General features: G+C 43.3%; 1 protein-coding gene across 1 annotated transcript in view; it reads right to left on the reverse strand.

The window, feature by feature from the left end:
• Window positions 1-26,591, reverse strand: part of PPP2R5A (protein phosphatase 2 regulatory subunit B'alpha) — a 113,304-nt gene that overhangs the window by 38,384 nt on the left and 48,329 nt on the right. The window contains exon 3 of the mRNA XM_034764527.1: window positions 5,660-5,761. Coding sequence (XP_034620418.1) covers window positions 5,660-5,761 — 102 coding nt within the window. The remainder of the gene's footprint in view (window positions 1-5,659; window positions 5,762-26,591) is intronic.

Raw genomic sequence — 26,591 nt, forward strand, 5'->3', positions numbered from 1 at the left:
ACTACAGAACCTGAACGACCAAAAAACAAAACAAAGAACAACCACCATCAACTTTCTGCTGGTGGCATCTGGCTCAGCTGATGTAAATGAACATTGTTGATCCACTCTGTTTTGGATTGTTATCAAGCAGAACCCATCACCAGCATGGATGCATGTTCTCTGGAATTGTGGTTAATATTTATATTTTTAAGATATGGAGATATACCTATCTGACAGAACTAGAAGGGACCTTGAAAGGTCATCGAGTCCAGCCCCCTGCCTTCACTACCAAGTACTGATTTTGCCCCAGATCCCTAAGTGGCCCCCTCAAGGATTGAACTCACAACCCTGGGGTTAGCATGCCAATGCTCAAACCACTGAGCTATCCCTCCCCCGCCCCATGTTGAAACATGAAGGAACATATGAATCTTTAGCAGATCTGGCATGTAAATATCTTGTGACGCTGGCTACAACAGTGCCATCTGAAGCCTGTTCTCACTTTCAGGTGACATTGTAAACAAGAAGTGGGCAGCATTCTCTCCTGCAAATTGTGACCAAATGTGTTTGTCTAAGTGATTGACTGAAGTAGGACTGAGTGGATTTGTAGGGTCTAAAGTTTCATATTGTTATATTTTTGAATGCAGGTTTTTTTTTGTTTGTTTTTTTTTTTACATAATTCTACTTTTGTAAGTTCAACTTTCATGATAAAGAGATTGCACTACAGTACTTATATTAGGTGAATTGAAAAAATACTATTTCTTTTGTTTTTTACAGTGCAAATATTTGTAATCAAAAATAAATATAAAGTGAGCACTGTACACTTTGTATTCTGTTGTAATTGAAATCAATATATTTGAAAATGTAGAAAATATCACAAAATATTTAAATAAATGGCATTCTATTATTAACAGCGCGATTAATCGCACAATTAATTTTTTTAATCGTGCGATTAATCGTGATTATTTTAATTGCTTGACAGCCCTAGTTAAAATGCATCCTGAAACCCACTTCGACAGTCTGCGTGGAAATAGGCTATCCCTTCACCATCTCTGCAAATGATACAAATAATCTGGACGCCTTGAACATCGTAGTCCTGTCAAGGTAGAAGGCAAGAGCCCTTCTGACATCTAGGTATGTAGGCTAGTTTCCTCTCTGGAAGCATGAGGCTCTAGGTAGAATGCTGGTAGATGGATTTCTTGTTTAATATGGTATTTTAAAGAGACCTCAGGGAGAAAGTGAAGATGGAGACATAGTATAACTATCTCTATTGAAGGTAGTAAACGGTGGGTCTGCCATGTGACCACCAAGCTTTTCCATTTGTCTAGTCAAAATGATAGCTATAAAGAATAAGATCGTGAGAGAGAGGTGAAGGAGGGAACAGGTAGCCACTGGTAAAAGGAGGGTTTCCTCAGGGCATTGAGAACCAAATTAAGATCCCACTGGTGGGCCAGGTTCTGTACAGAGAGAAACAAGTTATACATGCCCTTGAGGAATCTGGCTGTAGTATTGTGGGCAAAAATTGAGAAGCCCTCAATGAGAGAGTGGAAGGCTATTATAGCAGCCAAATGTACTCTGAGCTCGCTGAAAAACCTTGACTCTTTAAATCAAGGATTTAAATCTAGGATTTAGGTAATCTAGGATTTTAGACAGTGGAACTTCTGATGCTTAAGAAAATTGAAGCGAACACTGGGAATGGACGCGTAAGTAAGTAACCTTACAAAAACTTGCAAAACTAAGGTTTCCTGCTAGATAGGAGAACTGACTGGACTTATCTTAACAGCTTAGCTCCAGGCTCAAGAAGCATCCTCCCAGGTTCAGGGAGGAGGGGTTTAGATGGATACGGGTCACAGAGTTCTGTGACAGGAGATTCTTCCTGAGAGAGGAAGACAGAGAGGCACTGCGACAGATAGACGAAGGAGGTTAGAGTACCACACTTGTCTTGGATAGGGCAGCGCTATGAGGATAACCCTTGCTCTTTCCTGTTGCAGTTTGAGTAATGTCTTGAGAATGAGAGGTAGCGATGGATAAGCATACAGCAGAATACAGGACCACAGTATTATCAGGGGATCTCACAATGAATTGCAGCCATGTTCTCCCTAGGAGCAGAAAAGGTGACATTTCATGTTCTTTGGGGTGACTAAAAGGTCTGCTTCTGGGAGATTCCAGGTCTGGCAGATGCTGTGAAAAACAGAATAATTGAGTTCCCATTCATGGTCCTGAAGGAATTTTCTGCTCAGGGAATCTGCAATTGCATTCTGTAGGCCTGAAAGATAAAATGCTGGGATTTTCATCTGATGGGAAATGCACCAGTTCCACGGTTTTAGTGAATCTGCGAGTAAGGACTTGGCTCTTGGCTTCACCCTGTTGGTTGCTATATTATATTGCTTCCCTGTTGTCCAGCATTATTCTGATGAACTGGCCCTGAGCAGGAAGTGCTGATAAGCATACTGAACAGGATATTGAGGTGGAGTGAGACCTCTGGTGTAGACCACTTGCCATGGGCTGTGGCTTCTTGGAGGTGAGCTCCTCCCGCATCTCAAAAGAGAAGAGATATTTAGCTATTGGGAGGATTTTTGAGGGCGGGGGGGGGGGGTCTGATGAAGGGGTTCCTATGGAGACCTTCAGTGGGTCCTTCCACTACCTGAGAGAGACCAAAACTTTGAGGTACTGTGATGAGTTTGGAGTCACTGTTTGGGATGTACACAGTGTCAAGCCACATGTGAAAGCACCTGAGGCCGACATGCGGCCCGAGTTGTAGGCAGGTTCTTGCAGTTTGCAGGCTGTACTGTATTGCTGAGATAAGACTAGAGAGAGTAGAAAATCTCTTTGGGGAGATAGGCAGTAAGGGAGTCTACAGAGGCTCCGAAAAAGTCTACTCTTTGGACTGGGGTCAATGTAGATTTCTGCTGATTGATACAAAGGCCCAGAGACTGAAATAGGGTTAGAGCCCTAGAAGTTGACAACTGGACCACTAGAGCTGATTGACCCCTGAGAAGCCAACTGTCCAGGTATGGGAATACTGCTAAGCCCCACTGATGTAAATGAGCCACCATTGCTGAGTGCAGCTTTGTAAAGACCCCCAAGGCCATGGAGAACCCAAAGGGAAGGACTTAATACTGGTAGTGTTCTGAGCCTATTATGAAACAAACATTTGTGGGATGGGTAGGCATCCTGGAAGTTGAGGGTGATGAACCAGTCTCTCAGATCTATTGATGGAGTTACAGTGGTTAGCATCACCATCTTGAAGTGCTGTGATGGGACGTGTGCACTCAGGTTTCTGAGGTCAAGAATTGGTCTCCATCCTCAGCCCCTCTTGGGGAGTAGGAAATAGTTGAAATCGAACCCTCTTCCAACGAATTCTGGGGGAACTGGCTCAATCGCCCCCAGGAGTAAGAGGGACAGGACCTCTTGTTTTAAGAGCTCTTTGTGAGAGGGGTCCCTGAAAAGAGATGGGGAAAAGAGAAGGGAGAGAAAGAGTGGAAGCAAATGAATAGCCCATGCTGATCATGCAGGAAGTGGATAGTCTGCCTCTAAAGTGGGGATGGAGTCATTCAGCAAAGCATCTGGGAAAGTAGATTGCTCAAGGCCCTTGACCCCTTGAGAGATGCAAGGTCTCCCTAGAGTGGGATTTATACCCCTCCTCGTTTCCCTTGCAAGAGAAAGAGGCTTGTTTTTAGATATCTTAACCTGTGAAGGTGCTGCTGGAACTGCAACAGCTACCAGAGCAGCCTGGGACGTTGAGGCTGAAATACCGGAGGGCAGGGAGAGGAGGGGATCCCGCTGGGGTTAGTGAGCTTTCCATTAAAAGGTTCTTAAGTCTAGCCTTTCTGGCTTTTCTAGACCTGCCTTTAAACCCTGTGCAGACCATACATTTTGACAGGATGTGGGTAGGTGTCTCCGAGGCAGTGGAGGCAGCTACAATGCCCATCACTATGGGGCAAAGACCCGGGGCAAGTCTGGCAGGGCTTAAACCCCAGGGTCTTCTGCATAACCTAGAGACTAAAAACATGGGTTCTAAAGAAAAAAAAGGGGGGAGGGGTAAAAAGCCCCCTTCTAAACAGAACAGGAGTGAAGAAATAAAATAACTGAACTAAAGGGAAAAAAGAAAAATGTCTATGTTAAGAAAAGTGGGAAGCTGAGAACAGTGGACATGCAACTGCTCTGTCTCAAGCCAGAGGTGGTTGAGAAGGAGGTGAGTGGCAGCAGCTTCGTGACTGTTTATATGCCCTTATTTGGAAGCACGAGGTGCTGCTCTGCACAGACCCACAGACACTGCTTTGCAGGCTCTGGTAGAGAGCACACAGGCGCGCGTGCGCGCGCGCACACACACACACACACACACACACAAATCATAGGGTGGAGTACCCATAGAAACATATACTCTAAGGAGAGCTGAGCATGTCAAGAGAACGATATCACTTCTACAGGGAGAGGTAGATGTCTGTCTTATGCCTTCAAGTGAACTTCACAAGCATTTCTCAGTTCTTACTCCTGATGGACCAAAGTCCTCTGATATAGCTGATCTATGTGTTGACTGTATGTAGGAGCCATCTGCTCTAATCTCCTTCCTTTCATCAAGCCTCTGACTCATTGCAATTATAGCTATTTCTCATGCAGGTAAAATTCAGTCAAAGACATTTTCCTTTCCTCCAGGGGTTAATCGTTATTAGGAACTCAGGCTGAATGGTCAGTGCTCAGGGAAATTTGTATCTTTAACTTGACTAAGCGTCCAAATACTGCCTTGAACAGGTACTTTTTGTAGGGAATATTCATGGCTCTATTTTCTGTTATTTAACTAAAGTAGCACAATTATGGATTATATAGTTAAAAAGTGGCATTTGAAATCACCAAATGATATGTAGTGGTGAGCACCAGGTAGTATAATTATCTGCTCCCTATTGATTTACTTCAAGAGGACACCCCCCACAAACCCAGGCTTTAAATACTAGATTCTTTATTGCTGAAGCTAATGTATGGTCACTACATGCGATCAGAACCCTTCTGACTACAGCCTATGTTTGCTTGTTCAAATAAACAGTTATGTGAAAGAAAACGGTACCACAAATCAATCTTGATAAATAGAGCACTGCTACAAAGTCACGAGGTTGGTACAGGAGTGAAACAATGAAATAACTCGCCAACTGTTATCCAACTACAATGCCTGTATTGTAGGCTTTTGGGGCGGGGAGGGGAAGAAGAGGGAGATAATTTTTCTTTTGAGCAAGACAAGTAAGTCTATTGCTCCTTTTTCTTTACTGTCAAAAGGAAAACTAATTTGTTGATATACATCTGTACTTTAGTTAAACCATACAGAAAATCCACTATGAAGTGTACAAAATGTGCAATGTTTGAACATGATTGTGATAAAAGTGAAGCCAAAATACTGCTATAATGTATTGTACATGTACCACATGCGCCAGGTTTTCAGCTATGATAGGATAATAAAAACATAGGAGCTTGGTTTCAAGAATCAAAACATACCTAACTCCTTTCTGAGGGGCTCATGTGTGTAAGTGTGGCAGAAAGATGCATTTAAATTTTTTCAAAAAATAATCCAAACGTTTCTAAATTTAGAAGGGAGAATGATAAGCAGATGCAATAAATTGTTCTTTCCAAGAAATATCCATAGGAATACATTTAGTTTCTACATTTCAAGAATGGTGAAAAAGTAATCCCATACCTGTATGTGAGGCCAGGAGGCTTCAAGAGTAGGTTCATCTTCTTCTGGATCAAAATCTGGATTATCACTTGGTGGAAGTGTTCTGAAAATATTAGAACTAATCTGCAAAGAAAAAAGTTGGTTACTTGTAGTGTTGCTCATCAAATTTCAAAAGCCCAAACTAAACAATTGCCTTTATATAATATCAAGATGAACCTAAACAAGAATGTTTTTAAACAACTGTTTTGCCCTTTTCTTTTCACCTTTGCATTATTATCAGTCCCAAATATTCAAAAGTCATGAGAAAAATCACAGAAAACTCCAGAAAATCACAAGACTTTTTAAAAATTAGGTTAATTTTGTCTTTCGGTTTTCAGTTTTCTGGGCATTTAGACTGCATTTTCAAGCTCTTATTTGCAAACATGAGAGCTAGAAACTTCTCTTTTTAATTAAAAGCTGAAATTTTCACAATTACATAACTGCAAGAACCTGAGCTTTCAGTAAAACATCAAACATACGTGACTTGCAATAAAAATTGTGAGTTAGAAGCACTACATTTGAATGTAAGGGAGACCCTTCCAGAAATATTTCTATTTGTTATTACATTAGAAATATCAATTCCTCACTGTCTCTTTGCTTGAAGATCTTACAAAGTTTGAAGAATGCCAAAAATTATGTTACACAGCTGTAAGTCTTAGTTTTAGGACAGACTACAACTTAGAAAAATTAAAAGATGCAGTTTTACAAGCACATTTTCAGATCTAAGCCAGTCATCTTACAGAAGGGACAGTGCAAGGATTTTTTCAGAAACACAAGGAGTCTTCTTCAGGAATTTTCCCAAGCCCATTGAAGTTTAGACAAGAGAACAAAAATGTTTTGGCGGTCAAAAAGGAAACCGATATCATCTTTGTTTTCCTGAGGGAATCTGCTTCACACTGTTCATGTTAAATTGTATTTTTGAAAATCTGCTAGAGAATCCCCAAGTTGATTTTGTATTTTGCCCTTTCCATTATTCCTTCAAAAACCATTTGGCTCAATTTTTCCAGGTACAACTTTCAAATTTCTTTAGTCTACTGGGTCCAAGAAAATAGAGATTTTCAAAAGGGACAAATGGCAGTCAGGCACCAAAAGCTGCCACTTGTGCCTTTGAAAAAGTGCCCAAAGTGATCAGACAGAATAATCTCTCCAGTTCAACACCATGCCAAAATCAAATTCCCCCTCTTTTCAGCGACCCTTCTTCCAAGGCATGACTGTGGAACGAGCAAATCCCCTTTTAGAAATTGGAGTTATACAACTCATTACAGAGTCTTACCCAGAAAAAAGGTTTATAATACATTGGGAATAAGAAAATTGTAGAAAGTTGGAGGAAAACAATGTGCAAATTTGATTTCACAATTTTTAAAGCTGAAAAAAATCTCAGAAAGATTAGTTAGTACATGACAAGTACTCTTAGATATATTATCCCAACCCTAAATTCTCATGCTTGGTTCAGGGTCCACAATAGCATTTAACTTCAAAAAGGGGAAATACATAAAAATAAGGAAGCTAATTAAACAGAAATTACAAGGAACAGAGTCAGGAGTGAAATCCCTGCAAGATGCATGGAAACGATTTAAAAATACCTTAAGAAAGGCTCAAACTAGATGTATACCCCAAATTTAAAAAAACAAATCAAAACAGAGAGAGCCAAAAATGTGCCACCATAGCTAAAGAGAATAAAAGATAGTTAGAGACAAAAGATACCCTTTAAAAATTGGGAAAATATTATACAAAGAAAAGCTAGTCCCCAGTCTAGAAGAAAGTCATTCAAGATGGACTCACTGTCCACTCCTACTCTGGAGCAAGACCGCCAAAGTTTGAAATTGTGTCTTGCTGCAAATACATCTATCTCCAGATAAACTCTCAGGGAGAAGCTGTCATTTACTACAGAGTTCTTGACTGACTACTTCTGCTGATTAAGTAAAATCTCTGCTCAGTAGCATATATAATATAGCATAATCTGCCAGTAGCATACATTTTCCTTGTCTGCAAAGTGGAGAGCTTTAGGGTAAGTTTGCTGTACTATGCACCTTTCCCATAGTCTTTTTGTATCCTCACCCAAGTACGCTCATGTAAAATACTGCTGTGACATTACTGATAGCTACCTGAAACACTCGCTAAATCAGGGGCGAAAGGACTTGAGATACCAATAGATTGGTCTTAATTCTAGAACACAGATATGGATTTTTCCTCACAGAAATTCTACTGACCATGAATGATCAAATTCTTGTAATGAGTTCTCCAGCCAAAATTAGAAGCATCCGAGATGACTGTGGCCAATGGAGCCAGGGAGTTAATGCTGAAATGTCTTGAAATAACTTACATTCAAATCCATCATGAGATATAGGAACACAACTCTAGGTAGTGGCAATTTCATAAATATGCTGTCTATATTTGGTATAAATGTCTTGCTAGCCAGTGTTGTAGAGGCCTCATCTTTAGACGTGCATATGCAGATATGTACATGTAATAGTAATACTCAGGAGAACTCATGTCTCTAAACATCTTTTTTCTGGAAGAAAAAAAGCTGCCCCAATAAAATTGTTATCTGGGTTATAGCTGTGTACGACATCTTCCAATACATCTTGAACCCTGGTGTTTGGAAATGTGTTGTCTGTATCATAACTTTTACTTGATTCTCCTAGGAGAACACCTCAGTGAATCAATCATCCAAATAAGGGTAGACATGAATACTTTGACATCTCCTATGTGATGCTGCAAGGTACTTTATGAATACTCAAGATGCTTTAGATAGGCACAAGGGAAGCCACTTAGTAATGGATCTCCTTTATCTTAGTCACAACAGTAATTAACCTTTTCAATAAGAAAGTCTGATTGAGATGTGAAACTATGTATCCTGTAAATCAAATGCCTCAAACCAGTGCTCTGTAGATAAGACAGACATGACAGAGACTAGGGTAAGTATGTGGAATGTGAGCTGATGAGTAAATTGAGCTTCTCTGAAGGTCTAGAATAGGTTGGAGGCCTCCATCTCAGGGGTCAGAAATTATCTGAAAAAAAAAAAAAAAAAAAATTTATTCCTCTGAAATTCCTCAGGAAATTTCTTCTATGGCACCTGACTCAAGCAGCAAAACGTTTGATCATAGTAAGTTCTCATGAAGAGGATCCCTGAAGAGAGATAAAGAATGAACAAGGGATGATGGAGAAAAAGATGGTGTTTAATTGAATGGAGCAGCACTATTGGATGATCTCCAAGATCACTGGATGTGGTGATAGTCATCTAAGAAAGTTCCCAAATTTTAAGGGGAGACAGGTTTAAAACTGGTCTGGGATTCTCGTTCATCTTGTCAAACCTGAGGCTGGTGCAGAGGAAGATTATGCAGCAGATCTCCCTTTAGCTTGTTGTTTGTAGGGTCTGCATGTCTGCTGATGCTGAACATGAACATCTTACAATTGTTTCTTTTGAAATGAACTGGGACTAGAGAGCCAGTTACCCCAAATCTTTTCCTAGTCATCTGAGAAATCCTATAGATTTTGCAATAGGCCTGATGTCTTTCAGTTTCTCTAGAACTTCATCTGATCTACAGCTGAACAGCTAGACACCATTAAATGGTGTCAAGTATCACAGGGGTAGCCGTGTTCGTCTATATCCACAAAAACATCTGAAGAAGTGTTTTTTTTACCCATGTAGGCTTATGCCCAAATAAATCTGTTCATCTTTAAGGTGCCACCTGATTCCTTGTTTTTACCATTAAATTGAGATCTATTTGGGGTTCTTGTTTTTGGAGCAACTGCAGGAGTATTCATGAACACAGCAAGGAGAAGCCCCTCAAAGTAATTCTGAATGGTGCATCAAAAGAACAGAAGGATGCTCTTAATATGTGCTAAGCAAGTAATTGACCTATGATGATAAAGGCTTTGGCTAGTTTTTTCTGGTCTTCCAGCAGTGACTGGGCAAAACAGTACTATTTCCTCCTATTGGTAATATTGATATCTGGACACTACTGCTTCATAGTTTGCCACTCTAATAGTGCCTGGTGTGGCATAGAACACTTTTCTACACAGAGTATCTACCACCTTCTTACTCTCTGTCTGAAAGGGTAGAATGGACTCAACCCCCTTTTGCTCTTAGAATGGCAGTTGCCACTACCAATTAATTAATTTGAAGCTAAGTAGGTCTGGAAGAACAAGAAGCCCTGAAGATGCAGCTGGTATAAACTTGTCTGATTTCTTAACAACTGCTGGTTTAGATGATGGATTTAACCAGGATCATTTAGGGTATACTTAGTGTCAAGAAGCAGTAGGGTATCTTACTTCTGCAAGGCAAACCCATGGTGCCATCTATGGTGGCATTCTCAGAAATGCTCCCAGTTCCACGCGCAGGGCCAGGTAGGCAGGCAGAGCTTCAGAGTCTCAATGCGTGGATGAGACGATGGTGTAGAGAGGAGGGGTTTACATTCATTAGGAACTGGGGAAACTTTTGGGATGGGGGAGCCTATACAAGAGAGATAGGCTCCACCTAAACCAAAGTGGAACCAGACTGCTGGCACTAAACATTAAAAAGGCTGTAGAGCAGTTTTTAAACTAGGAGATGGGGGAAAGCCGACTGCTGCAGAGGAGCATGTGAATCGGACAGAGACTTCTCGTGCGGGGGAGGGAGTGGCACTATATGTGAAAGAAAATGTAGAATCAAATGAAGTAAAAATCTTAAGTGAATCCACATGTTCCATAGAATATCTATGGATAGAAATTTCATGCTCTAATAAGAATATAACATTAGGGATCTATTATAGACCACCTGACCAGGACAGTGATAGTGATGATGAAATGCTAAGGGCAATTAGAGAGGCTATCAAAATTAAGAACTCCATAATAGTGGGGGATTTCAATTATCCCCATATTGACTGGGAACATTTCACTTCAGGACAAAATGCAGAGATAAAATTTCGATACTTTAAATGACTGCTTCATGGAGCAGCTGGTACGGGAACCCACAAGGCGAGAGGCAACTCTAGATTTAGTCCTGAGTGCAGCGGAGGAGCTGGTCCAAGAGGTACTATAACAGGACCGCATGGAAATAGTGACCATAATACAATAGCATTCAACATCCCTGTGGTGGGAAGAACATCTCAACAGCCCAACACTGTGGCATTTAATTTCAAAAGGGGGAACTATGCAAAAATGCAATAGTTAAACAGAAGTTAAAAAGTACAGTGACTAAAGTGAAATCCCTACAAGCTGCATGGGCGCATTTTAAAGACACCATAATAGAGGCCCAACTTCAATGTATACCCCAAATTAAGAAACACAGTAAAAGAACTAAAAAAGAGCCACCGTGGCTTAACAACCATGTAAAAAAAGCAGTAAGAGATAAAAAGACTGCCTTTAAAAATTGGAAGTCAAATCCTAGTGAGGTAAATAGAAAGGAGAATAAACACTGCCAAATTAAGTGCAAGAACGTAATAAGAAAAGCCAAAGAGGAGTTTGAAGAACGGCTAGCCAAAAACTCCAAAGGTAATAACAAAATGTTTTTTAAGTACATCAGAAGCAGGAAAACTGCTAAACAACCAGTGGGGCCCCTTGATGATAGAGACAGAAAAGGAGCCCTTAAAGACGATAAAGTCATTGCGGAGAAACTAAATGGATTCTTTGCTTTAGTCTTCACGGCTGAGGATGTTAGGGAGATTACCAAACCTGAGCCGGCTTTTGTAGGTGATAAATCTGAGGAACTGTCACAGATTGAAGTGTCACTAGAGAAGGTTTTGAAATTAATTGATAAACTTAACATTAACAAGTCACCGGGACCAGATGGCATTCACCCAAGAGTTCTGAAAGAACTCAAATGTGAAGTTGCGGAACTATTAATTAAGGTTTGTAACCTGTCCTTTAAATCGGCTTCTGTACCCAAAGACTGGAAGTTAGCTAACGTAACACCAATATTTAAAAAGAGTTCTAGAGGTGATCCTGGCAATTACAGACCAGTAAGTCTAACATCGGTACCGGGCAAATTAGTCGAAACAATAGTTAAGAATAAAATTGTCAGACACACAGAAAAACAAACTGTTGAGCAATAGTCAACATGGTTTCTGTAAAGGGAAATCGTGTCTTACTAATCTATTAGAGTTCTTTGAAGGGGTCAACAAACATGTGGACAAGGGGGATCCGGTGGACAGTGTACTTAGATTTCCAGAAAGCCTCGGACAAGGTCCCTCAAAGGGTTCCCTTACGTAAATTCCCTTATGTAAATTAAGCTGTCATGGGATAAAAGGGAAGGTCCTTTCATGGATTGAGAACTGGTTAAAAGACAGGGAACAAAGGGTAGGAATTAAAGATAAATTCTCAGAATGAAGAGAGGTAACTAGTGGTGTTCCCCAAGTGTCAGTCCTTGGTCCTATTCAACTTATTCATAAATGATCTGGAGAAAGGGGTAAACAGTGAGGTGGCAAAGTTTGCAGATGATACTAAACTCTCAAGATAGTTAAGACCAAAGCAGACTGTGATGAACTTCAAAAAGATCTCACAAAACTAAGTGATTGGGCAACAAAATGGCAAATGAAATTTAATGTGGATAAATGTAAAGTAATGCACACTGGAAAAAATAACCCCAACTATACATACAATATGATGGGGGCTAATTTAGCTACAACGAGTCAGGAAAGAGATCTTGGAGTCGTCGTGGATAGTTCTCTGAAGATGTCCACGCAGTGTGCAGAGGTGTCAAAAAAGCAAATAGGATGTTAAGAATCATTAAAAAGAGGATAGAGAATAAGACAGAGAATATATTATTGCCCTTATATAAATCAATGGTACGCCACATCTTGAATACTGCGTACAGATGTGGTCTCATCTCAAAAACTGGCACTAGAAAAGGTTCAGAAAAGAGCAACTAAAATGATTAGGGTTTGGAACGGGTCCCATATGAGGAGAGATTAAAGAGGCTAGGACTCTTCAGCTTGGAAAAGAGGAGACTAAGGGGGATATGATAGAGGTATATAAAATCATGAGTGATGTGGAGAAAGTGGATAAGGAAGTTATTTACTTATTCCCATAATATAAGAACTAGGGGCCACCAAATGAAATTAATGGGCAGCAGGTTTAAAAACAAATAAAAGGAAGTTCTCCTTCACACAGTGCACAGTCAACTTGTGGAACTCCTTACCTGAGGAGGTTGTGAAGGCTAGGACTATAACAGAGTTTAAAAGAGAACGGGATGAATTCATGATGGTTAAGTCCATTAATGGCTATTAGCCAGGATGGGTAAGGAATAGTGTCCCTGTTTGTCAGAGGATGGAGATGGATGGCAGGAGAGAGATCACTTGATCATTGCCTGTTAGGTCCACTCCCTCTGGGGCACTGGCCACTGTCGGTAGACAGGATACTGGGATAGATGGACCTTTGGTCTGATCCGGTACGACCGTTCTTATGTTCAGAATATCCAGAACCAGGTGTGTCATTTTCTCTGATGTTACTGAAGAGATCTTTAAGATACTAGTTATCATTTCTAAGCTTTCCAGGAAAGGGAGATGATGCACCCCCACATATTTGAAGATGTTTTATCATCAAGATCTGTATCGATGTACAGATGTTTGACAGACACCTCTAGTTCTTTAGCTAGAGTAACTGGGACAAGTGAAAGGAGAGACTGTTTTCTTGGTACCAGCAAGAGTGAGTGATCCGGGCTAAACGATTCTGGGGAGGGCCATTTCCTTGAAGCACTTGTGGGAGAAGGCTCCCTTTCTTCAGATCTTTTAAATTCAGAGGAACACACAGGGAAAGGCCAATATGGCCACAATAGCTATGAGGATATCTCCTCAGACTTGCCAGTATTCAGTAGGGAATTCCTTAATATACTCCACATGGGAAGAAGGGTAATCTCACAGTCAGAAACAGAGTGCCTCGATAACACTCATAACACCATCTAGTTTCCCTAATCTACTCCCTGGAAAGGAAACAGTACCTACTACTCTGCTTTAACTGCTAGTTCACTCTCCTTCCTACAATGCTGTGCATGTTAATCAAGAGGTTGAAAGTGAGTAGCATAAGAGAGAAGCTCAAATGGACAGTCAATTCAGCTATCAAGAAAAAGTTTCTACAGCATCATTAATATCTTTATGAGACAGTGGGGGAAAAAAAGAGAGAAAGCTCATTTACTAGCAATATACAGTCTAAACAAAATGAAACTATGAACAATTTTAAATAGCCTCCAAAATCCACTTGTCCATTGCAGTCTTTTTTCCATTATTAAATAAAGTATTGAAGACTTCTTTCCCAAACTGAGTGCTTCAGGCAGGCAAGTTCTAAGTTATTATTGTAGGAGGGAAAAATACAGCTTGTTGGCATTTTCCCGCTGAATATTCTCTCTACCAAATCCATTGCCTTTCCCTCTTTTTTTGGGTTTACTTCCCCTTGTAGGGTCTCAGAGCTTGGGCTCCAGTCTGAGCCTAAACATCTACACTGCAATTTTACAGCCATGCAGCCTGAGCCCCGTGAACCCAAGTTAGCTGACCTGGGCCAGCCACAGGTTTTTAATTCCTGTGTAGACATACCTTAAGGGAGCACCTAACAAAAGAGGACGTTACTCACCTGGTGCAGCAACAGTGGTTCTTTGAGATGTGTGTCCCTAGGGGTGCTCCACTGTAGATGTATCTGCATCCCTGCGTCTCTAATCAGAGATTTTTGGTAGCAACATCCATCGAGCCTGCGCATGTGTTTTCCCTCCCTCGTGGTCTACTTCAAGGCTATCTAGCACTGCGCAGGCAAACTCCCCTCAATTCCTTCTCTACTACAGACCCCTTATGGAGAACTCTGAAGTAGAGGAGAGGCTGGGAGGTTGTGGAGCACCCATAGGGACACACATCTCAAAGAACCATCGTTACTGCACAAAGTGAGTAACTTCATCTTCTTCTTTGAGTAGTATCCCTATGGGTGCTCCTCTGTAGGTGACTCCCGAGCAGTACCCACTACTGGAGGCTGGGACTTTGGAATGGAGTCTGTTACTACAGAGAGTAATGTGAAGCCAAAGATGGCATCAGAGGCTGAATTTCCAGGGACTGCATAATGTTCTGCGAAAGTGTGGGCAGAGGCCCAAGTTGCTGCTCTGCAGATTTCCAGGATAGGGACATCTTTAAGGAATGTGACCAAGGTAGAAATTGACCTTGTTGTGTGCGTGAGGACTCTGGATGGAAGCAGCAAGTTGCACTCTTGATAACAGCAATTAATGCAACCAGAGACCCATTTGGATAGTCTCTGAGCTGATATTGTGGAGCATCTGGATCTTTCCGCGAGTGAAAGGAACAGTTATGGGGACTTAGTTCTATCCAAGTAGAATGCTAGTGCTCTTCTAACATCGAGAATATGCAGAATCACCTCCCTGATGTTACGATGTGGTTTCAGGGGAAAAACAGGAAGATGGATCTATTGATACATATGAAAAGCAGAGGCAACTTTAGGGAGAAACTTGGGATGCAGCCTCAGAGTTAATGTCTCTTCCAAAAAACACCGTGAATGGTGGGTGTGCCATCAGGGCTGCTATTTCTCCTACGTGCCTAGGTGAGGTGATGGCAATCAGAAATGGACAGGTGTAGGAGAGAGCAAGTTGCCATGGGCTCAAAGGGAGGTCTAGTAAAAGCCCGGAGGACTAGGTTAAGATCCCAGGCTGGAGCAGGTGGTCTCACATGCGGGAAGAGATTCTGTATGCCCTTAAGGAATCTACGTGTCAGCGGGTGACCAAACACAGAGTATCCGTCTAACTGGCAGTGGAAGCCATTTTCGCCACGAGATGTACCTTAAGGGAGCTGAGTGAGAGTTTTGATCTCTTGAGGTCTAAAATGTAGTGTAAAATCAGGAGGGAGGGAAGATCAGGTTGGGTCTTATGTGCTTAGAATGACAAACTTAGAATGGTTTCCATTTTGTGAGTAAGTAAATTGAGTGGTCAACTTTTGGCTGTGTAGCAACACGTCTTTCACCTTGTCAGGACATTCTGCCTCTAAGCCTTGGAACCAAGAAGGAGCCACGCCTGGAGGCAGAGGACCTGGGGTGAAGGATCAGCCCATTGTTTTGAGAGAGCAGGTGAGGAATGGGCCAAAGAGAAACCGGAGGACATACTGCCATCTGTGTCAGGTAAGGGAACCAGATTGGTATTGGCCAGAAGGTGGCAATCAGAATAACTCTCGCTTTGTCTTGCTGAATTTTCAACAGGACCTTGGATAGAAGAGGAAAGGCATACAAGAGGTCCCTGTCCCACGGGAGGATGAGGACATCTCCCAGTGATTGTTTCTCTAGGCCAGCCCTGGAGCAGTAATGAGGACATTTCTTGTTCTGGTAAGTAGCGAAGAGATCTGTACTCAGGGTTCCCCCAAAGAGCAAATATATTGAAGAGTTAAGTTCCCATTCACGGTCATGAGAAAAATTCCGACAGACTATCAGCTGTCACATTCTGTATCCCTGGCAGATAGATAGCGGAGATGAGCACATTGTGACAGATGCACCAATTCCAAAGTTTGAGAGCTGCTGTGCAGCAGGAGGAAAATCTGGCACTCCCCTGGCGATTTGTGTAAAACATACAGGTCATATGGTCTGTCATGACCTTTGTGTGGGTGTTCTTGATGAAAGGCAGAAAGTGTGCACAGGCGTTCCTGACAGCCCTTAGCTCCAAAAGATTGATATGGAGGGTCATTTCTGTGGGAGGCCACTTGCCCAGAACCTTGTGGTTGTGTTAGTGAGCTCCCCAGCCTATTACGGAGGCATCCATCCCATTTGAGGAGAAAGACATCTGTTAGTCAGCACTGGTGGCAGCTGCATGAATGGAATGCCTGCTTGGACACTGGATGGCTCTTTTCACCAATCCAGGAAGTGCTTTACTGCGAAGGGCAGTTTGGTTAATCTGTCCCTATTCAGGGAATAGACAGAAGTGAGCCACATCTGAAGACACCTCATGAACATCCAGGCGTTTGGGGTGACAAAGGTGCATGCTGCCATATGACCTAGCAGCTGCAGGAAATTCCTGGACCATATTTGGGGCTGGTCTGAACTGTCTCTATGAGACTTGTAAGGGTGGTGAGTCTGTGTAGTGGGAGGAACGCTCTCGCTTGTACTGCATCGAGGTTGGCGCTGATAAACGCCAGTCACTGTACTGGGGTTAGTGCACCACTACGATAGAGAGAACCTTGGAGAATAGAGCAGCCTGTATTGATAATGGTCCTGTACAAGGGTAAACCATAGGAATTTCCTGTATGATGGTTGTATCAAGATATGGAAGAAGGCATCTTGTAGGTTGAGGCCCAGAAATCAATCTCCTTGCTCTAGAGCTGGAATAATGGCTATTAGCATGACCATCTTGAACTTCTGCACCTTCCCATATTTGTTTAATGCCCTTAGATCTAGAATGGGCCTCCAATCTCCCTTCACGTTGGAGATCAGGAAATACAGTAACTCCTCGCCTAACGTTGTAGTTATGTTCCTGAAAAATGCTACTTTAAGCAAAATGATGTTAAGCGAATCTAATTCTTATGGGAAATTGATGTAAATAGGGGAGGTTAGGTTCCAGGGAATTTTTTTTTCCCCACCAAACACACACACACACACACACACAGTATATGTTTTAAACAAACAATTTAATACTGTACACAGCAATGATGATTGTGAAGCTTGGCGGAATCAGACGGTGGGATATTTCCCAGGGAATGCCTTACTGCTAAATGATGAACTAGCATTCGGCTGAGCCCTCATGGGTTAACACATTGTTGTTAATGTAGCCTCACACTCTACAAGGCAGCACAAATGGAGGGAGGAGACACAGCATGGGAGAGAGAGTGAGTGAGTGAGTGTGTGTGAGAGAGAGAGAGACACGTGCATTGCCCCTTTAAGTACGCTGACCCCACTCTAAGTACACTGCCTCAAGTTGAGACAGCAGCTGCTGCCAGCAAGCTCCCTCCGTCCTGAGCCCTGTTGTGTCCCTGCCACATTCTGTGGAGATGGGGTGCAGGAGCAGGGGGAGGGGGACACCCTGACATTAGCATCCCTCACCACCACCCCGCCCTTGCACAGCAAGCGGGAGGGTCCCAGGATCAGCTCCAAGGCAGAGGGCAGGAGCAGCACACGACAGCGGGAGAGGGACAGCTGAACTGCCCGGCAATTGATAGACTGCTGGGTGGCTGCTGCACAGGGAACTTAGGGGAGCTGATTGGGGGCTGCCAGTCCACCGTGGTTCCAAGCCCCCACCAGCTAGCTTCAACGGGCTGCTCTTTCTGTAAGCCGTGGACAAAGCAGGTGGCTGCCAAACAATGTTATAAGGGAGCATTGTGCAACTTTAAATGAGAACAAAACGTTCTCTAATTGATCAGCAATGTAACAACAAAACAACATTAACCGGGACGACGTTAAGTGCGGAGTTACTGTAGGAGTAAAGCCCCTTGCTCCTGAGTTGTGCTGGGACTGGTTCTATGCCCCTAGGCATAACAAATTATCCATTTCCTGATGAAGCAGATTCTCGTGAGAAGGGTCCCGAAGAGGGACGGGAAGGAGGGTGAGGATGGGGGAGGTACATGAATTAAATGACATAACCCTTCGAAATAATCTCCAGGACCCATCTGTCAGACATGATATTCTCCTAACTGCTGTGAAAGAGGGCCAGGCAACTTCTGAAGGGGCATGACAAGTGTGTAGATGGCAGCTGATGTTGCAACGGTAACAAGGTATAACTGTTCGGGCCCTCGACCAACCTGTCAAAAGTGTTTAGAAGAGGTGATTGAGAGGTCACGAATTGGAATGCTGACTGCTTCCGCTTTTGAGCCCTGGTCCTCTTATGCTTCAGCTCATAACAGCACTGGGATGGTGCGTATTGAGGAGGTTGTGACCTGTGCTGTGGCTGAAAGCTATATCTTCTCTTCGGTCCCGCAGTGTAGATTACCAGGGAGCATAATGTGGCCCAGGAATCCTTCAAGGTGTAGCGAGAAGAATCTGTCTTCTCCACAAAGAGCTTGGGCCCTTCAAACTGGAGATCTTCTGAAGCTTTTGGGCAACCCAGAAAGGTGTAGCCAAGAAGCCCGCCCAGTTACCATTATCTTGGAGACTGAGTGGGCCACTGAATTGGATACGTCCAGTGCCATCTCTAGCACCATTCTGGCTATTAACTGACCCTCTCTGACACTGGCCTAAAACTGCTCCTTTTGCAGCTTCAGTAAATGTTCCAGATGCATTGAGTTTCCTATAATTAATAAAATCTTATTTGGTCATGACAGCGTAGTAATTCAAGACTTTAAACGGTAACGTCACTGACAAATACGCCATTCTCTCAATCCCAATTGTATGGAGTCAACTTGGCATGATGCTGCTTGCCTTGTGCATTAACTGCATCCACTACAGTGGAGTTGGATTGCAGATGTTGAAATAGGAAGTCTGCCTCTTTGGGAGAGATAAGTACTTTTCGTTGGCTCTCTTGCTGGTTGGTGCAATGGAGGCTGGTGTCTGCCAGATGACTTTGGAAGGATCTGGAATCGCCTTATTAATTGGGAGGGCAATGAGGAGGTGGTGTGCAGAATATCCACCAGCTTGTGATGTGTATCTGCCACCTCTTGTAGGGGAATCTGCAGATCATCTCCACCCTCTTGCTAAGATTCAGAAAGTTCTTAAAATTATCACCTAGTGATGGGGGCGAGGGGCATTACAGCCTCATCTGGTGGAGATGAGAAGTTGCCTTGAGGGGTAGCTTCCCCTTCAAGACATTCTTCCTGTTCTGCAAAAGCTGCTTCCTCACCTGGCTCAGGAGCGCTGGACAGCCAAATTGTAGGAGACCATTGGTGGACTTTCTCTGAGAGACACTGGACAGCCGCAACGTGTGGGATGTGGATGTTGCCCAAGAATCCCAATACGGCTATTGCGGGGGGAGAGGGGACACGGCATGGGCAGTGGGATTACCCCAGGGGGCTCGTGCCACAATCATGGGTCGGCTCGATGGAATTGAGGATGACCCTTGTATTGTGATGGCAGGCCAGGGAAATGACCTCCTCCTGGTCACTGTCAGATTCGTCAGCGGGTAAGGGTGGTGCTGATGGGGTATTGGTGGTACACGGTCCAGTGCTGAGAGCGATTCCATGTGCCAGGATGTGATCAGTACCTGGCCCCAGTACCAAATAATGGGTATTGTGGTTCTTCCCCAACCATCAGGTCTCCAAGGTACTGGAGCTCACGCGGTACCGTGGGCTCAGTCGTACGTTGTCAGTACCGATGGTTGAGAAGGTGCAGAGCACACCCTAGATGGGAGCTTTGTCGCACCTGGTACCGAAAGTTCTCTCGGTGCCACTCTTTTAGAGACGGTACAGTAATTGTCTTTCTCCTTAGGGGGCGGTATAGTTGCTTCAAAGCTTGAGCCCCTGGCTTCTCCAGGTGGTGCAGTGGAGCTCATAGCGGAGGCCCCCTCTGGGTACCATGCTTCAGAGACACCGGTACCAAGGTGGCTGCACTGGGGAACTCCTCTGGCTGGCCAACGACTCAGAGCTCTTTTGCCCCCTCCCCCCGAGCGTTTATGGGGGGAAATCTACTGTTGTTTTTTTTTCACGACTCTACCCCCTTTGAAGTTAAAGGCTCTGGGGTTGATCTGCGATCAGCACCAGAGTTCCCCAGAGACTGAAGACTCCATAAGGAGGAGTTTTAACTTCAGCTCCCAGTTCCTGCGAGACCGCAGCTTTAGTTGGTGGCAGGGGGAGCACTTCTGAGGTATATGGGACTCTCCCAGGCACCAGATACAGTAAGAGTGTCTGGCTGTTACAGGAATCGACTCCTTGCAGGAGAGGCACCCCTTGAAGCCAGGATAGTCTGGCATGTCCCTGGAGGCAGAGGGAGGCTATCACCCTCTAGCAGTGAGGAATGCAAAAGAAAGGGCTTCTTTCCTCCTCTCTCTCTCTCTTTTTTTTTTAATCCTGGGTAAAAAGGAAACACTAACTATTAAGGAGAAAAAAGAAACACACAACTACTACTTATGCTAATAACGCAGATAAGTGTAGGAGCTGGATTTTATAATGTATTATGAGAATTAATGTATGATTTGATTTCATCCTGCCAGCCACCCTTTTTGAATAGCAGAAAGGAATGACAGACCAGAACAATCCTTATGACTAATTATGGTCATCCTTTTGTTTTAGAATAAGTTATAAAGCTACTATGGTTTCCTATATGTATTATAAATTAGGAAGTAAGAGACAGGATTCTCTATTGTGTCTATGTTAAGTAGCTTAGAGGAACATTGAAGGCCTGGGTCTCAATGTGAATTGGCTTGGTTATTGATTGTAAAACTTAGCAAGGTTTAAGTTGCAATGTCCTTTTGCTCAATATAAAATACTACTGTTTGTATTCTCAATCTGTTTGTGTGAATGAGGAATGTATGCATTAGAAAAAGATAAGGTGTGAAGGCGATTGTTATAGCCAGAGTCAAGGAAGAAAGAGTGAAGAAACTTAAAGGACATCAAAGAATCATCAACACGCATCCATAAGGAAGGGCAGATTGACGACCCTGAGGTAAAGGCTGGCACCCCTAAAGACAATTGATTAAATTGGAACAAAGAACAGGATGACCCTCTCGGAGGTGTATTGGAATGTTTACACCAATTAAGAAGTAACCGGTCACAAAGTGACACAGCAGAATCCATAGGCTTCAACAGAGAAGAAAACCTATAAGAACAGGGTGCTTTGCCATAGGACTTTGGGTTCGTCTTGCCACACTCCAGGAGCATCGGATCGCGACCGATAGAACCCCGCTCCTCTCTGCGACCAATCTGGCTGGCCACTAGATTGATCCAGACTCTGGACTGGTAACTATAAACATCACTGCAGGACTGTCTGTGTGTGTGTGTTTATATATATAAAAAGCATATGCTACTGTGGTATTCTCAATAAACGCTGTGTGTATTTACCTTCCTCTATAAAGATCCCGTGTGCTTTGTATGAGCATAACATAAGGAAGGGACAACTGCTTGCTCCATTCAAGGCCAAAGGTATTTGAGAAGGAACTGAAGGGAGTTTGCCTGTGTAGCGCTAGCTAGCCTCAAGGCAGACCACAAGCGAGGGAGAGCACATGCGGGCTCAACAGATACTGCTACCAAAAATCTCTGATTAGAGGTGATAGGGCACAGGTACAGTAACTCCTCACTTAACGTTGTAGTTATGATCCTGAAAACTGCGACTTTAAGCAAAACGATGTTAAGCAAATCCAATTTCCCCATAAGAATGAACGTAAATGAGGGGGTTAGGTTCCAGGGAAATTTTTTTCATATAGACAGATAGAATAAGTTTTAAACAAACAATTTAATACTGGAACACAGCAATGCCGATTGTGAAGCTTGGTTGAGGTGGAGGAGTCAGAGGGTGGGATATTTCCCAGGGAATGCCTTATTGCTAAATGATGAACTAGCAATTGGCTGAGCCCTCAAGGGTTAACTCTCACACTCTATAAGGCAGCAGGAATGGAAGGAGGGGAGACAGCATCAGAGACAGAGAGACACAGTGTGTGAGAGAGAGAGAGAGAGAGAGAGAGAGAGAGATGCGCATTTTCCCTTTAAGTACAGCTGAACCTACTCTTAAGTACACTGCCTTGTTAATTAGATCAGCTTGCTGAGACCACAGCTGCTGCCAGCAAGCTCCCTCCATCCTAAGCCCGGTCGTGTGTGTCCCCTGCTCCATGGAAGATGGGGTAGGCAGGGTGCAAGAGCAGGGGACACCCTGACAGCCTCTCTCTTCCTCTCCTCTTCCCCCCGCACAGCAAGCAGGAGTCTCGGGAGCAGCTCCAAGGCAGAGGGAAGGAGCAGCACATGGCGGGGGCGGGAGGGGAAGACAGCTGCACTGCCGGCAATTGATAGCCTGCTGGGCAACTGCTGCACAGGGAACTTAGGGGAGCGGGGAGCTGATAAGGGGGCTGCCGGTCCACCCTGGTTCCAAGCCCCCACCAGCTAGCTGCAACGGGCTGCTCTTCCTGCAAGCAGTGGACAAAGCAGGCGGCTGCCAAACAACGTTAAAAGGGAGCACTGCACAACTTTAAACGAGCATGTTCCCTAATTGATCAGCAACGTAACAACGAAACCACGTTAAACGGGACAACTAAGTGAGGAGTTACTGTACACTTACAGTGGAACATCCATAGGGACACTACTCAAAGAAGAAGCCCGAGTCCCCACCTCCGCAAGAAGAGAGAAAAAGGAGAAGCTGAGAACCAACTCTGCCATAACCCCCAAGGACCATATGCCAGTTAAGTATAACCAGAGCATGATTGATCCAACCCTCTTCTTTCCCATACCCAACATGCCCTTTACTCCACAAGAATGCCATTTGTGTCAAGGCCTGGAGGAAAGGTGATATAGGAACTGGCTACATAGTTTCCACCCACTGAGGACTATCCCATGCTGATTGAATCCTCTACACTACAGGGAGTTGTAGGTGGCTTCCACTCCCATTGCATCACCTAAGCAGTGAAATGGTGAGCAAGACTGAGCAACATAACATAAGAACGGCCATACTGGTGTAGGTGTCATTAGGCATAATCAGGCCAATGGTCCACCTAGCCCAATATCCTGTCTTCTGTCCGTGACCAATGCCAGATGCTTCAGAGAGAATGAACAGAACAGGCAATCATCGAGTAATCCATCCCCTGTCATCCACTCCCAGCTTCTGGCAAACAGAGGGAAGGAAAACTCAGAGCATGGGGTTGCATCTCTGATCATCTTGGCTAAAAGCCACTGATGGACCTATCCTCCATGAACTTATCTAGTTTTTTTGAACCCTGTGATAGTTTTGGCATTCACAACATCGCCTGGCAACACGTTCCATAGAACTCTTGCATCTGAAGAAGTGAGGTTCTTACCCACGAAAGCTTATGCTCCCAATACTTCTGTTAGTCTCAAAGGTGCCACAGGACCCTCTGTTGCTTTTACAGATTCAGACTAACACTGCTACCCCTCTGATACTTGACGTTCCATAGATTGACTGTGCGTTGTGTGTTTTTTGTTTTAAACCTGCTGCCTCTTAATTTCATTGAATGACCCCAGTGTTCCCTCTAATTTTTTGTCCATGTGCAGAATGAATTTTGTTATGTGCACCACTAAGGAGGTGATGTGTGGCGGGGGTGGGGTTGAGGGGTTTGGAGTACAGGAGGGGGCTCAGGACTGGGGCAGAGGGTTGAGGGCTAAGGGCTCCAGCTGGAGGTGAAGGCTCTGGGGAGGTGCTGGGGATGAGGGGTTTGGAGTGCAGGAGAGGGCTCAGGGCCAGGGCAGAGGATTGGGGTGAGTGCTCTGGCTGGGGGTGAGGGCTCTTGGGTGGGGCTGGGGATGAGGGGTTTGGGGTACAGGCTGCCCCAAGGCTGTGGCTGGGAGAGGGGACTCCCCCCAAGCCTCCTCTCACTACAGCAGCTAAGGGCCGGGGGAGGGGTACGTTTTCCCGGCCGCAGCAGCTCCGGCGGGGCTGGGCCAGCAGAGCGGCACCTCTCCCGGCCTGTGCCGCCGTTGATAGCCTGCTGCGCGGCCGTGCAGCTTAGAGTAAACTTAGGTGACCCCTGTTTTTTGGGGTTATGTGAAAGTGAATAAGGAAGTGTTATTTACTCTTTCTCCACATCAGTCAAGATTATCATACACCTCTATCATATCCGCTCTTAGTCGTCTCTTTTCCAAGCTGAAAAGTCTGTATGAGGAGATATTAAAAAGACTGGGACGCTATTCTATACCCCTAATCATTTTTGTTGCCCTTTTCTGTACCTTTTCTAATTCTAATGTATATTTTTTGAGATTGGGTGACCAGAACTGCACACAGTATTCAAGTGTATTCAAGTATTTCTATGTATTATCAATTTATACAGAGGTATTATGATATTTTCTGTCTTTTTATCTATCCCTTTCCTAATGGTTCCTAACATTGGTACCTTTGTTTTTTTTTGTTTTTTTTGGACTGCTGCTGCACATTGAGTGGATGTTTTCAGAGAACTATCCACAATGACTCCAAGATCTCTTTTTTGAGTGGTAACAGCTCATTTAAACCCCATAATTTTGTAAGTATAGTTGGCCATGTCATTACTTTGCATTTATCAGCACTGAATTTCATCTGCCATTTTGTTGTCCAGTCACCCAGTATTGTGAAATCCTTTGGTTACTCTTCGCCGTCTGCTTTGGAATTATCTTGAGAAAAAGACTGAGCATCTGCCACCAAAAATACTTACCTTAGCCCCTGAACCTCTCAATCACTGTTGACATTACCACCCTTCTGTTTGTCATTCAGGCCTATAACATGTGCATCATCTTCAACTCAGGCTTCTCGCTAGATCCTCACATCCAAGCTGTCTAAATCTTGCTGATTCTTTCTGAACTGCTCAAAAGTAAGATCTCTCATATCCATCTATCCATCCAAACTCATCCAAGCTCTCATCATCTTGTGTCTTGATTACTGTAACTTCCTTTTTTCTGGCCTTGACAAATGCAATCTTGCCCCACTCATATTCATTCAGAGTGCTGCTGCAAAAATAATTTTCCTAGTCTGTTTTAATCATTTCACCTCTTTCTGTGATTTCTTACACTGGCTCCTGCATTTCTATCATATCAAACATAAGCTGCTTGTATTCACTTTCAAGGCACTTCATAGTCAATCCCCATCCTACTTGTCATCTCTTATTCACTACTGAGCTGTGGATGCTTACCTCTGATTGTCCCATGATACCAGCCTCTATCATTCACTTGTTAAATTTTTCAACAACCAAGCACCTTTGTGCTTTCTCACATGATTTCCCACGTGCATGGAGGTGCTCCCTGTAAACAGTTGCAAAGCTATCATTATCCAAATTCAGAACCTTCCTCAAAAACTCTCCTTTGCCTACAAAAATACTTGATAAAGGTTAGGCTGTTGGTATGCAGAGAACACTGCCTATATTACTGACCAATACTGCCTCATTGTTCACTTGTACTCCCCCAGGTAAGTCTATCGATTAAATATAAAGCAATCTGCCAAGCCTAATCTGTCTCTTGGTCAACTGACCAGTCAAATAATGTCAACTGACCACTTATTTGATCACAGTCAAATATTTCAGCAACAATGCTGATGCAAGCCATGGCCTGCCATTCTGACTGCATCATGGTGCTATCTGTTGTTAGCTTACCTAAACATCTTGATCACTCACTTTATTAGATGCTAATGCTACCTGTATTGAAAAAAAACAAACATCTTGACTGACTGGAATCTTCTAGAATAAGCACTGTATGTATGTATGTATGTATGTATATCTTTATTTGTATACCAGGCCATTAACATACATGGTGGTTTACAAAGCACATTAAACAAGTTAAAAGACGCGGTTCCTATCCTGAAGAGCGTACAGTCTAAAATGACTAGATAAACATATTGTAATTAACTCAGAAAGGAATGGGGGAGGGAGAGGAGGGTTCACAGTTAAACCTCCTTTCTCCAACACATAACGAAAAGATGCAACGCCATTAAGCTGCCTGTAGAGTTGGCCTGCTGCCTACCTCATATAAGTACATTTTAAATGACTTTTCTTTAATAGTTCCTCTGTGTTTAGTTTATTTCTGTTTAATTTTATTTCTTTTCTGTAACTGTTCAGTCTTGAATAATGTTAACATTTAAATGATAACCTAACATTGCTAAAAAAACTAATAATTATTCCTTCATTTTTTAGATCATTTCATTGTGTTCTGCATTTTTCTGAGTTTACAAAAACTAAATTACTTAACTTAGTTATTTTATTAGGCATAAGTATCTAAGGCTAAGCCTACTGGAGACCATAGAGTCTTACTCTTTGTTACTGTTCTAATAAATTGGTGCTTTAAAATAGTTGACTCTTTTTGACATTCGACAAATCTGACCAATGTCTGACTTGCCAATTGACTGATTATTTTTGGACCAGTCAAATGCCCAACCTACGCTGAGTAAACTTAGATGGTTAAATTACTAGCGGCCACCTGAAATCTCATCT

The sequence above is a fragment of the Trachemys scripta genome, chromosome 3, assembly GCF_013100865.1.
Source record: "Trachemys scripta elegans isolate TJP31775 chromosome 3, CAS_Tse_1.0, whole genome shotgun sequence".
NCBI classification, from domain to species: Eukaryota; Metazoa; Chordata; order Testudines; family Emydidae; genus Trachemys; species Trachemys scripta.